The sequence below is a fragment of the Pteronotus mesoamericanus genome, unplaced genomic scaffold, assembly GCF_021234165.1.
Source record: "Pteronotus mesoamericanus isolate MK-2021 breed Mesoamerican mustached bat unplaced genomic scaffold, CSHL_Meso_final contig_105, whole genome shotgun sequence".
Classification (NCBI taxonomy): domain Eukaryota; kingdom Metazoa; phylum Chordata; class Mammalia; order Chiroptera; family Mormoopidae; genus Pteronotus; species Pteronotus mesoamericanus.
The window spans coordinates 16,304,958-16,319,336 of record NW_026555006.1 but is presented as its reverse complement, the minus strand read 5'-3'; the positions used below and the strand labels follow the sequence as shown (position 1 = coordinate 16,319,336).

Sequence of the window (14,379 nt, the reverse complement as noted above, 5' to 3'; positions counted from 1 at the left end):
TACCAATTTTGGAAAAGGCCTTGGAGAAGTTTCTACACGAGAGGTTATTTTTTTATTTGGTTATAATTAGAATGTGATGCATGTTTCAACCCTTATACAAACATAGAACTGGGTTCGAACAGAACACTTTAATTATATAAGAATAATTAGATAAGAAAAGTGTAGTTATTATTCCTCTCTTGAGTATCAGCTTATATGTGACACTTATCCTTTGTCATTATATGACATTATATTTTATAAAAATACTGGAAGGAATTATAATCCTATATTTTTATTGTAAAAAAATTAATGCCTAATAATCAAAGTGTGGAGCTTTATCTTTGAAATATTAAATTCCATATAAGCTTCTATGGACATTCCCTAATACTTCTCTTTCCAGTATATTAAAAAAAATTACTAAAATGTAATATGGGACAGGGGATAGAAAAACAAGGAGAAATGAGCCCTTTACTAGAGATGAAATATAGAAAATTAATACCAGTTTACAGAAGCTTGAAACTTAAAAGATTTCAAAATCAATGAGAATTAAAGATATTTCTTAATAAATAGAGGTGCCTCTGACTTTCTGTTTTATCTCAAGTGTGCACTTCTGGGCATTATTTTTAAATTACATATTTTGCTGGTATGAAAAGACAGAGGTCTGTGTAGCAATTCTAAGAAGACCTCTCTGATTTTCCCCTTCACTCTATAGACCATTACCATATTCCAGGACCTGCTGTTATTGGGCCGATATCTGAGCCGGTTAAGCAGCACCATCCCCTCATCTCTCCACCAAAGAGTGCATCTGCTCACAGAAGCATTTATAAATTTGATTCTGATGTCCCACGGAGGAAGAGGCTTCACTGGTAATCAGGACAAACAAAAAAGTGTAATTCAGGCTCCACAACCAGAAATTGCCTTATACATTGACATGAGCTATAAAGAGTTGAACAAAATTCATCTCTAAGATCATGACCCCCAAATTTGGTGAAATAAACAAGAGAGAAGTCCCTGGATTTTAGAAAAAAAGAAAAAGTTTTATTTGCTTCTAAATTATTAAAATAATTCCCCTTAATCTACCCTCATTTTTATCAAATAAACTACCACCAACATTAGTAATAGCACTGATTCCATTCAATCCCACGATTAAAAAAAATAAAACAAAACCCAATGTGCCCAACCTGAGAATTCCAGTGGCTGAGAAGGCAAAGGTCAGTAGTGATGATCATGCCAGGAGGAGAAAAAATGTTGGTAGAAAAGTCACAGGAAGGGGCATAGGAGCAGAGGAACAGAAGAAAAGAATTAGGGGGAAGAAGGTAGCTTAGAGATGTCTATGTAAAGAGATGGAATGTAGGATGGGGAGAAGTGTGATAGGAAAATGCATAGCAAATGCCTATGTTCAGACTTACGGTTAGCAGTGTGTATGCAAAGAGGTGCTGTGGAAAGAGAGAAGAGAAACACATCGTGTGAAGCTGGAACTTGAGGTAGGCCAAAAACCCAGTCCTACCTGGGATGGGCAGAAGGTCTGAGATTGGTCTTGGACGCTACTGGGCCAATTATATTTGCTCAGAAATGTGCTGGGACTGGTTCATTTTGGCAACCAAGAAGAGAGGAGTGGAGGTAAGCATTCTCAGAGCAAGGTGCATATAAACCTTGATACATTTTATTTATGGTTTGTGCCGGCTGCTCTAGGCCCAGCTCAAAACAGTGGAGTAGCCATGGGGGTAAACAGGCACCTCTGCTATGAAGGGCCTGCACTGAGCTTCTTGAATAATTTCCCTCTCAGTCAGAGGGTATTCTGGAAGCTGGCACTTTCATGGCTTTTGAAGCTAGGAGCTCCTGTTTGTCCAATATAGAGAATAATGCTCAATATCCCATTTTATACAACCATCTCAATGCAGCTCTAGGATCATGCACCCTTTTACTTGCATCAAAGCAGTATTTATCCCCCACCAGTGCCTGCTGGTCACTTTCCATCAGTCACTGCCTCTTTCAAAACAATCACATATAGAACATTTGAGTGATTTACCAAATAATGTTCATGTGCCAATGTATGACACCTATAAAAAGTGAATTAAAAGGTACCTATGTCCAAGAATGTGAATGTAGTTGGAAATGAAGAAGCACTTCCAAGACGATTGACAGCAATAACCCTGGCTGTGTAACTGAATTCAGATGATTCAGGAATTAGGTTGATTCCAAGGTCCAAATGGTCACAATTATCATTGCATTGCTTCTGCCAAGTTAAATTGTTTGGTCCATTTAGCCTGTAAATAAAAGGCAATTGTGTTTAGCAAGATACTTTATGTGCTACTTTCTTCTTTTAGTTCAAAAGAACAAAATTTTGAAATGCTTGAAATTCTAGACATATTTTTAAGGTCAGCCTTATTACTAGAAGGTACACTGTGGACATATTTGTATTCTATGGTAATAAATAGGACCATACTTCCTCCATCCCTTTATTTGGTAGTACTGAGACATTTTTGACATTTGTAGAGGTGAATATCGAAACCTACACTGCCTAAATTCCCCAAATCCTGCTAGACCTTTTGGCTCCTTAGGTCAGATTCAAAGGGTCCATGACTACTTTGGTACAATATTTACTTCACAGAAGTGCCAGTTCCTATTACGGAATGAACTGCAAGGAACTGAATTTCCCCGGGTCTCTCTCTCTGTAGTCTCTCAGGTCAGGTAAAGGTAGTTTGAAAATAAACTCCTCCCAGGCTAATGGAAAGCTCCCACAAGGAAGAGTCTGTTTTGTATATCATGACCACAAGAGTCTACATCTGCAAAAAAGGGAAGAGCTATAATAGAGCCAGATTAGCCCTGCTAAAGCAGGGGAGAACATCCATAAGATGGGCGTTGGATGCCCTGAAGAGACTCTTGAGTTAGACCTCAGACCCAAGACATCAGTTCTTACCCTTTAAATGAATAAACCAGTTTTAATTGATGGACACTATAACTTTTTTAAAGCATCTTATTATCTAGAGCTGTCTATTGCTTTTTCTCACTGGTAAAACTACAACTATTAGATAATTTTAAATGTCATCTTACAGACAACCTACAAAAAGGCTACAAAACCACTCTCTCACTCACTGTAAAGTGTACGCAGTATATAGGTGGGTGTCTCGTCCTCTGTCCCAGGTACAGGCCACAGTCCCATGTTCTCCCTTCTGTGTACAAGACAAGTTTTGGGGCTGCTCTGGAACAACTTTAAAATAATGAACAAAATCATATATTTTAAATGCCATGTAAATGATATTTCAGTCACATTGTTATTATTTCTCAACAAGGTAATAATGATTTCTCTATATGCCCCATGCCCAGACAAGGTGATATTTATTTTAGGTCCCATCAAGTTCAAATTTGCCTCCAAGGCATGAATTTCTTCTACTAACAACAGCTACTAATAATAGTGACTATGGATCAAACACTTACTCTATGCCAAATCCTATGTTAAATGTTTTATGTGTGGTTTTTCTCAGTTAGACATCACAGCAGCTACATTATGTACATACAATTATTATCCTCACTTTATTGAAGAGGAAACTAAGCCTTAGAGGTTGAGTGTCTTGCCAAAGACTGCGAAACTACAAAGTGGCAGAAGCAGCGCTCAAGTCCAGGTGCGGCTGACTTGAGTCCAAGCCTTTCACCACCATATTCTATGATTCTCCCTGGAAGGTGAGTACCCAGTGCTAACTCCATTACCCCAGTGATGATGAGTTTACCTTTTCAGAATAAAGTCCACTCAAATATTAGAAACCTTTAAAAATTAGGGGCTCGCCCTGGCCAGTGTGGCTTACTTTGCGGGAGCATTGTCCTGTGAACCAAAAGGCTGTGGGTTTGATTCCCAGTCAGGACACATGTGGGAAGCAACCAATTAATGTTTCTCTTTCTTTCTCTCTCCTTCCCTTCCCCCTCTCTAAAATCAGTAAGTATGTCCTCAGGCGAGGAAAAAAAAACTAAACTAAAACTAAAATGAAAAATTAGGGCCTCTCTTTTCTCCATTGACCTGAAATTTGTTGCCAAGATATTTCTATCCACCGGCTCCACTCATGTTCTTCTGGGCTGTACCAACTAAATCTAATTTCTGTAGCATCACTTGGAGTACTTTATGAACATTTATAAATTAATTATTCATATACATTGAGTAGCTTCCATGGGTAGGCAAAGTGCTAACTGTGGAAATATGAAGGTGTACAAGGCAGACATTGTCCCTTCTTTGTAAGGCATTTTTATTTTTTTAATTTTTAAAAATTTTTAAAAATTGTTTAATTATAGTTTTCCTCATTTTCCCCCATTCCTCTCCCCTGTCCTACCAATCCCCCTTAAATGAAGCCATTTTATAATCAAAGGCCGAACCCAAAGCTAAGAGTTTCTCACATATAACAGTCATCATATTTTACCCTCACATTGAGACCCACATGTAGATAAATATTTCCTTTGGGTGATATTAAATAAGTATACCACTGAAACCCTTGATATCATCCTCAGCACACACCACAGACCAGGCATAGTAACTGCCCACTGTTTGACTTTGGCCAAGTTAACATCTCAGAGATCCAGCTTCTTTATCTATAAGATGGGTATAAAATATATAACTTATATAATTTAGTTTAATGGAATAAACTTTTCCGAGAATAATAGATCCTTCCTTGTATATACATATGTTTTTCACATATATGTATATTTATATATTCATTTTGTACACCTATATATACTATATCTGACTGAGGCACTTAAAGTACAATACTATATTAACTTCTCATTTTATGTACAACTTTTTGTTTATCTTGTAGTTAATTATCTTGTTTTTACATTTGTTCAGATTTTATTATTAATATAGTTCCAAACTCTTAAGCCAATTATCTGAATCACTGTTCACCATATTCAGATGCACTGAGAAATCTATCAGATTCATCTGCTTGAAGACCTCTTTCTTGGAGAACTCTGAGCTTTCCAATATGACTGGTTTGCCTCTATGCCTGGCACACAGCTGCCATTCTGGAATTGCTTATTTTCTGTACCCTGCAAATTCTTTCTTCCTTTTCCTGTGTTGGAGCTCCTGTTTCTTAGATCCAATGCTTTCTTCTTTCTTGATTTAATTATGTGTTGGTGGAGGACATCCTCCAGTAGTTACCTGGGAAGCAGTGCAAGGATAGAAATATTTAAAACATAGCTTAAAATATCTTTATTCTATCCTCACACTTGACTAATACCTTGGCTGAGTAGGTTGAAAAGCATTTTCATTCAGGATTCTGAAGGTCGTGTTCTGTTGTCTTTTACATTTTAGGTTGTTGTTTGGAAGGCCAAGTCCATTCGGATTCTTGAGCCATTGCTATGGTCTATTTTTTTCTCTTCAGAAGATTGTAGAATCTTCTTTGTCCCATGACTCTGAATTTTCACAAAGATACGCTTAATGAGGGTCTATTTTCTTTTACTCTTACTGATTCTCAAAGAGTTCATACATTCTGTGAACTTTGTCCTTTAGTTTGAGAAACATTCTTGATTTATTTCTCTGAGATTCTCTCCTTTCTGTTTTTTCTTCCTAAAAATCTCTAGTTTCCATAGATTGGACTTTCCCCTAATTTTATATTTTAACCCCTGTATTTTAAAACTCTTGGTCTCTTTGCTCTAGTATGAGGAAAAAATTTCCTCAGTTTATATTTCTACCCTTCTATTGAGCGTTTAATCTCTGCTTATTTTTGGGGGGTGGGGGAGAATATTTTCTGTTCTCTGAATATTTTTATAGCATCCTATTTTTTGTTCTGTATGCAATATTTTTTCTTAATTCTCTAAAGGTATCAAGGAAAGTTCTTTGTTTTTTGACATTTCTTTTCCATGCTTTGTTCCATGTGTTTGTTTTGGTTCCTGTCTTTCATGCTAGACATTTTCCTCAGATCCTTGTATTTTTACTCATATATAGGAGTGGGGCACTGAATTAGAGACTGGAGCTCTGTGTGTATATCAGTTGAGGGACCTTTGCCAACTCTGGGTTTCCCTCCAGGGTGATCTGGTTAGGTTTTCTGTGGCTCCTCTGCTGTCAATTTTAGATATTTCTTCCTGGCATAGCCAGATTATCCAGAAAAGGATTTTCAAAACTGCCTAGAGGAGGGTACAAGCCTGAGGGAGCTGTATGTAAATGTTTCTTCAATTCCTCTGTTTTTCAGTGTGGTACTACCAATCTCAACCAAACTGGCTGAAACTAACTCAGCGACCCTCTAATACCAAGCCTCCATCCAGCCTTAAACCAGTGCAGTGGAGCAGTGACTGGCTGCATAGGATTGGGAAAGGAATCTAAAATCTGTTTATATTTAAAAAGATTTTCAATCAGCTTCCTCATTTTTAGCTTCACTTTTACTCTCACACCCAGAAGTATATGGTATCGTCAATTTCTGAGTCTTTCTGAGGTAGAAGTTTCTGCATGAAATCAGTTGCATCTTAACTTTCCCCACTGTCAGCTGTAGGCTAAGCCAGTTATCACTGGTCTACCTGCTTTCCAGCTTCCAAAATGTGGTTGATGTATCTCCTCTCCTATTCTTTTTGTCTTTTAGTGCTTGTGCCACTAGAAAACTTTCTTTACTGCATGTTGGCTTTATTTCAGGGGGAATGAGAATAAATGTGTTTAAACCACCATTTTTACCCTAACTCTTCATAGGGTCTTTTGATAACCAAATGAGATATGAAATACCCAACACTCTTAAATAATGAAAAAGTCCTCGTCCTCACCTTTACTCCTAAACATTGCAGAAATTCTGATCTTTAACTCACAGATCATCTTTCTCGATGTGAGTTCCCTGGACCAGGAGATCCAAGTGTCTATTTCATCCCAGGACTTGGTTTTGGGAGATACTATCTGTCCCTGGAGAAACCAGACCTAATTCTCCTCAATACAAATACATAATAGTTGATTTCTGAAAAAGGACAGAAATCAAAGCCTATAAAAATTAAAATAGCTTGTAATACAATAAATTGTTATGAGCATTATAATTGTTACTGTTTTTAAAAGCCCTGTATATTATGGGCAATGAAAAGTTTAGAAAAATGGTTTTCAGAAATAATCAATGGCAAAACATATATTGAAAACAACTCAACAAAAAACCCGTTGTCTTTCATTTATTGCCTTGAATGTCTAAATAGTTTGTGGAACAATCCTATGAGGTTAAACTAAAGCACTGATTGCTTAGTTACTACACAATCAGGAAGAGCTCTGGATAGCAGAGCAGCACAAGGCCACACAATGGCAGGGAATAAAAGGTTAAAGGCCATTTACCTGTTTCCCATTCTAAAGAACCAGCCAACTCTACACAGGACCTCTCAGGATATGCAATGGCACTACGGGCTGCCACTTATCACAAAAAAGAAAATGGGCCGTTATTCTCTCACTAGATAGGATTAAGCTTACTGTACTGGTGAAACCAACATTCATTGTGTCTTTTCTTGGAATGACTAGCCATATTCAGAAAAAGGTGTTGCTTCCAGTTAGTCCTTCACCTCAAAGGTGCTAAACTTGTTCAAAGAGCAGCCATTTCATGGTGTGGTTACAACCTGAGCATGTTGCACAAGCAATGTTCAGGCAAGCAGCTCCACTCAACTGAACTGCACCATGGCAGACATGCCTCACCATCTCCCTAGATCTTCTGAGGCTGCAAGATCACAAATGCGCCTGCATACTCTCTGTGGAAAAGTAAAAAATGAAAAGGAGTTGCAGCACTCTAATTTATCTGAAATGAAACAGAACGGCTAAAGACATCTGCAAGGATACTGACTTCCAAGGCTATCGTCAGCCTACTGAAAAAACAAAACACCAGCAGCACTGTGGGCACCTGGAACTGACATCCCAGGGCTGGGAATGTCTAATGCAAATATGTGATGTTGGTCTGGTAAGATGGCAAATTACCTGCGTGAAATATTCAGGTATTCTGAGGTCAAGGGAGGTGAGGACCATTGGCGTTTTTTAGAAAATATTTCATTTTGTCTATAACCAATGCTTATACTTTAAGGGAAGCATGTTCAGCTACCCAGCACACTGGACACGCGAAGAAAAGAATAACACTGCACAGAAGTGCAATCTTAGCTCTCATGACCTATGTATCTCCTGTGTGTCTGGTGCTAGATTAAGAACTTTGCAGAGAAGGTGTCGTCTAATCACAGCAACCATCTTATGAGGTAGATGTTAGTATCTTCATAACAAAGATGGAGAAAATGAGGCTGAGAGAATTGAAACTGTCTAAGGATACATTGCTAGTTGCAGGGTTGGAATTCAAAGCTCCCGCTCCTCCTGCAACACCACAGCCTGTCAGAGCTGAAAGTACACAACCCGTAAGTGGTATGAACAGGAGACTGGACCTAGTTTATGTCTCTTTACCCCTAGTGGCTTCCTTGGCCATTGCTTGGTGCTCTGCTCAATGCTTCTGGTGACCCTCCAGAAACACTGCCTGGCAACAACCATATCCTTATAGGTCACAGAGAAGAGGTTTGCATCTTTCCTGAAAGGAGCGTCACTGAGCTCTACATTACTGTTTTCACTGCAGAGACCCTGTCCTTACATGTTGGTCAGCCTGCTGTAACAATTTCTCCTACTCTCCTCATGCCTCTCATCTGCTACTTGGGAGCTTCCCTGGAAGCTCAGAAGCACAGAGTACCATGGGATCTCTCAGGGATCATGCATGTTCACTGGTTTGTCTGGCTGGGACTTTAAGGCTGTGGCTTCAGGCAGGTATTCTGTTAGCTTACCCTGTGCATTGTTACTTAGGCTGCCTATGCCAACCCTTTCATTTTAGTTCTTACTCCTAGCAGCTGCTGGAAGGGACCAGCAGTGTAAGCAGCAGTATGGGGGAGTTGATGCCCTGTGGGTGAACTTTGACCAATGGCAGACAGGCTCTCTCTTTCCCATCATTGCATTTCCATATGTTGTTTCTGGGGATGTCTCCAGTGACCATGGAACTAGCTGTGTTTTTGGTTGACTCTGTGACCAGCTCAGTAATTGAACCACCTTGCGCTTTGCTACTTTCCTGGCTCATTCTTATTTCCCTGGAACTAAATAACTCTCTTCCCCCAAGGAGTGTTAACATGTCAGTTTTGCCCCAGTTTTCTAGAAAACCCAAGAAAAGATAGCATGTATGACAATAGTTTTCTTTTAATCTCTGCTAAGTATGATAACCAATGGTCAGGAGTGGATGGAAGAACTATTTTTTGTACATTAAGTTAGAGAGGGGAGAAGTGCGCAGCCTTGGGTAGTCAGCCTGGGCAACATAAGTCAAAAAAGACATCTCTTTCTTCTTCTTAGGAGGTTGTAGCTTTGAACAGATTCTCTTAAGTCAAGAAGATATGAAGACTCACCTGCAGAGATCCATTTTCCTGACATTGGAGCCCAAGGACAACAAGTAAATGATGTTAATGGCCAAAAAGAAGAGGGAGGTTTGGGAGGAAGGCAACGAGGGAGAGAGAAAGAGGGAAGGAGGGAGGGTTGGAGAGAGAGAGAGGGAGAGAGACAGAGACAGAGACAGAGAGACAGAGAGAAATGAGAGAATAGAGACTTACCCAATGAGACCCAAATTGTACTGCTATCCGGACTTCTCACATTGAGGTGTTCACGTTGCTTTCAAGATAAAATATACCCAAGTGGTGGCAGAAGAAAGAACCCTGTCCCATATCAGGATTTCTGCTTAACACACAACAAATACCAACAAATCACCAATTTTTAGGAATTCAGAATGGAATGCTCACCGCCAACTGAGATCTCTGCCCCACATATTCGAATCTCCTCACGACTGCTACAGGCCAGTTTGCAGACAAACAGTGTTGTACCCAGAGGAAGATCTGAGACCTGAAAACTGAGGGACTGGGCCTGAGCAAACTTGATCCTTTGGTGGACTTTGTAGAGGATTAGCTTGTTAAAACTGGAATATCGAGAGCAGCCTTGTTTGGGCTTCAGAGAGCATGAAATACTGACAGCTGATCCAAACAAAATCACATGGGAGGGCTCCACAGTCACATCACCCCTCTTGCACACATCTGCAGTAAGACACAAATGGAGTGCTCAGTTGGCATGTAAGAAACCCATTCCAGAATGGAGGGTTTGTGTAAGTCTCAAAGGCAGGGTAAAACCAGCCCCATCAAATAGCAGAAATGCCAATAACCTCTGCTTCCCTGGCTGTACTGGTGATGTACACTGAGAACAGAAGGTAACCATATTAAAGTCTAACTGAATTAAACATTAATTCTTCTCAAAACACTAATACTATCATCAGAACTATAAATAGGAAGCTGGTGAGAAAACAGGGTTGGAAGAACATTCAAGAACTCAGTTCCAGGAAAAGCCAATCCCTCTAATATGTAAATTATTCACCAGACTACTAAAAAGTACTTCCCAGAATAAATCACATTTGTTTCCATCCCCATTTATAATTTATAATGCTCACTTCAATACTCATACCCAAAAGAAAAAAAAAAGACAGTTTTAAAAGGCTATTAGAAAATTTAGGGGCAGACTTGGGAATAGATCCCTCTTTTGCTATATTAGTCTTACAAAGTAGGTGTAATCTATTACATTACTTTATCACAGAAAATATTCAGGGGCTCTGGTGTGTCTGTAGTTGGCAACAAGGATGGAAATTAGGCCTTACCATGCCATATACTGATATTCCTTCAAGATGGGATACCCTGGGCTAGCTGAACCATTACCCAATACAGCTAATATAAAATTACATGAATGCATTCTTCTTTTAAAAAGAGTTCTCCATATTACTTACTATATGTCAGTTACCACATTAAACTCTTATTTAAAATTCTTCTTACCACTAAAGTTTTTGTATAAATAATTAGAACAACTATTCAGAATTATCAGTTTTTGGTGGTATTTAATAAGTGCCAATGAAAGAACCTCAGAATTATAGATTCACCCTGAACTTTTAGATGTGATATAAACCCTTCGCTGAAAGTCTTTTTTGGGTAATTGTAAGATTGCCTGGATCAACTCCCATCAATAGAAATTGACTTTTTAAAAAGTTATTTAAATCAAAAAAAGGAAGCACTGAAAATTCATTTAAAATAAAAGTTCTCACTTCTATTTGCAGAACTAAAACTAAGTTTCTTTTTCTCATCTTACTTATGTTTGCTTTCTGCTTCTTTGATCTGCTTTGACCCTAATGGGCCAGGAAGTCAAAAATAAGCTCCCAATAGAAAAAGCAAAGAAAACGCCAGTCATTACTTTTTTTTTTAAATAGCTAAATTCACCTGTTAATACCCTCTATTAAAATGCATTATAATGTAAGACATTCGTTCATGATGCTGAGCTTGGCTACCTAGCCATTCTCTAACAGCAAAAGATATCATTGAACTCTTATTTTAATCATTAGTATAAATTAAATAAAATACGTATTAGTTACATACATAGACCAGACATATTCACTTAAATGGCAGGTGAATGACTACAAGAGACCAACTACCAGAACATTTACCGCAAATGCATATTGCACCTGTAACTGAGAATTTAAACAGCAAATCTTTCCACAGGTTAGATTACAGAGATATCCTACCTATTTTTGCTTTAACCAACAGCAACATGATGACAGAAGTAAGTGCCAAATAGCACGCTGTAACTGTATGTGCCATGAACTGTCACCTCTGGAATATACCTCTATATTTTTCCTTGTAAAAGAAAACAGATCCATCATGTTAAACACATGCAGAATATACAGAATCGCCAGCATTCAGAAGCACTTACAATGCCCCTATAATTTTCTCCATATTGTTAATATTTTGTTTATTATTTTCAAATAATGACATGTACTTTTAAAACAGCGAAATTGAAAATCTTAGCCATCTCTAACCTCCATGTCACTTAAGATCCTTGGGGTCAGCAAAGGGTGGGAGAAGAGACTTGGCTTTGGAGTTCATTAGAACTGGGTTTAAATATCTTGAGACTATTGACAAGTTATTCAACTTTCTAAGCCTCACTACTACACAATTTTTTTCTTCCAAATAGGTTTCATCATTACAGTCAAGCACAGTAGTGTGGAATTCCAAGACTAATGAGAATTTTTGATTTAGCCACCTGTTTCTGGAAGTAACAGGAGATTGAAGAGCAGCTCATAACTCTCCCCTGCTCCCAGAACTTGTTAAAAAAAAAAGTTCTCTTTGGCAGTAGGAGAAGAATTCCAAGTGTTCCAAAGAGGGTTGTTTGGATTTTCTATATGAATTCAATTTTACTTGTGTGTTTGTTTGTTTATTTATTATTTTACCAACTATTTTCATCTTGAATGGTTTGGAAAATGCAAGTGGTGATTTCTGATTGTTTCCAAATTTAAACAAGCTAAGGAATGGCTCGACTAATCATTAACAAATTCTCTAAATTCTATTAAAGGTGGGCCAAAAATTCATAAAGATGGAAAGTTCTCTGATGTGAGGCCACTGGGAACCAGCCAATGCAAATGTTCACTTTTTCTTATCATACCTAGAAATGGGCCAGAATGTACTGAAGAGCCTCAGAAAAATTAGCTTATTCACTTAGTTATTGAGGACTACTTTTCATGTGCCAAGCACAATGTTAAGTACTAGACACAACAGTCTTGCCCTAGAGGGCTCCCAAGGAAGTACCCGCTTGCTTCTTTGACTCCTCTACCTCTGGCCTACTCATCACTTTGAGTAGCCCGAAATAATAACATTTTTTTAAAAGTCCTTGGTTGCCAATCCTTCCTCTCCTGATGTTTAATTCTTGGAGTATCTCAATTCACTCAATGCACTATTTTTTTTTTCTATTTCTACTTTCTTCTGAGAGATTTCATCTGATTACCTGGCTCTAGATATCATCTGTATGCTAACGACTCTCAGGTGCATATCTTCAACTCAGACTTCTCCCTGAGCTCTAGTCTCACATATCTGTCTCCTTAGCATCACTTCATGGATATCTGGCTCAATATTAACATGTTCAGTTAGAATTTTAGGTCTCCCTTCTCCAAATTGGTTCTTTCTCCAGCCTGTTCTATTCCAGCGAATAACACTTTTATCCCTTAAGTTGCTCAACAACTTAGAAGTCATCCTTGCTTCCACACTGTAACCATCACTAAGTCCTATAAATTTTACCTCCAAAATACATTACAGATCATTCCACTTTTTTTTTCTATCATCCTCACCCATTGTCATAACCATTGTCATTTCTCCCATAGGCGACTAAAGTAGCCCCTTAAAGTGTCTCTACAATCCATCTTTGCCCTTTCTAAGTCAGTTTCGCTACCTTTTAAAAACATAAATCAGATTATGTTACATCCTCACACCACCACTATTTAAAACCCTTACATGGGTCCCCATGTTAGAATAAAATCCGAAGTCCTTACCACACACGATCTCTCAGCCAGTGCATGGGCTCACCTCTGCCATCTTACCACCAACATCTGCTTTGCATTTTTGCCCTGCTCACTCTACTCCATTCACACTGGCCTTCAGATTGTTTGTTAACAAGATATGCCCTTTGCTGCCTGGAGGGGCGGTTGGCGATTCTCTGCACTTTCCATTTCCTCTGCTAGAATTTTCTTCCCCTGCTCTCAGTGGCTGGCTGACTTACATTCTTCAGATCTCATATCATGTGTCACTTCCTCAGAAAGCCTCTCCCTGACCACCTAGCCAAAGATGTCTTGCTCAGCTAGCAACTTTCTACTCATTGCCTTATTTATTGCCTTCGCAGTACAATCTGAAACTACCTTGTTTATTTACTTGATTGCTTGTTTGCCATCTATCTTTGTGCTAAAATTTAAGCCACCACGAGAGCAGAAATATTGACTGTCTTGCTCCCTGCTGTATGCCAGCACTTAGCATTGGGAAAGGATACTCAGTAAATGGTTATTCAAAGAAAGCAGGGAGAGAGTGAGGGAAGAAGGAAAGGAGGGAGGAGGAGAGAAGGGATATGAGCTATATGGATAACTCCCTAAACATCTTTGTGGTAGGCAGAATAATAGTCCATGTGAGATGTCTAGGCCCGAATCCCCAGAACCCATGAATATATTACAGTACATGATAAAGAGACTTTGGAGATGTGATTAAAATTAAGGACCTTGAGATGGGGAAATTATCTTGGATTATCCAAATGGGCCCGATCTAACCACATGAGTCTGTAAAAGTGGGTAAGGAAGGCAGAGAGCTGTGATGCATGAAGGACTAGACCTGCCTCTGCCCTCTTTGAAGACAGAGAAAGGGGACCATGAGCCAAGAAATATGGTGGCTTCTAAAGTCTGGGGATGGATCTCGATTTACAGGTAATATAAAATGTTTTTTTTTTCCTGGGTGTTCATTACAAATGTGTGAGAAGCACTGATCTAGATAGAAATCCAACAGTGTTCCTCTCTCTAAACCATTAAGTCCAAGGCCATGGCTTACAATGGCCTCTGGGAGATAATTCCTATC

General features: G+C 38.7%; 1 protein-coding gene across 3 annotated transcripts in view; it reads right to left on the bottom strand.

Annotated features, from left to right (window-relative positions):
- The window catches only part of IL12RB2 (interleukin 12 receptor subunit beta 2), a 65,590-nt gene extending 53,995 nt beyond the window's left edge, over positions 1 to 11,595 (bottom strand). For all 3 annotated transcript variants that reach the window (XM_054574453.1, XM_054574464.1, XM_054574473.1), the window contains exons 1-5: positions 11,520 to 11,595; positions 9,709 to 9,996; positions 3,076 to 3,190; positions 2,065 to 2,246; positions 700 to 842 (exon numbers count right to left, since the gene is read on the bottom strand). In XM_054574453.1, the coding sequence (XP_054430428.1) occupies positions 700 to 842; positions 2,065 to 2,246; positions 3,076 to 3,190; positions 9,709 to 9,996; positions 11,520 to 11,595 (804 nt within the window). The remainder of the gene's footprint in view (positions 1 to 699; positions 843 to 2,064; positions 2,247 to 3,075; positions 3,191 to 9,708; positions 9,997 to 11,519) is intronic.
- Between the last annotated feature and the right edge of the window lie 2,784 nt (positions 11,596 to 14,379).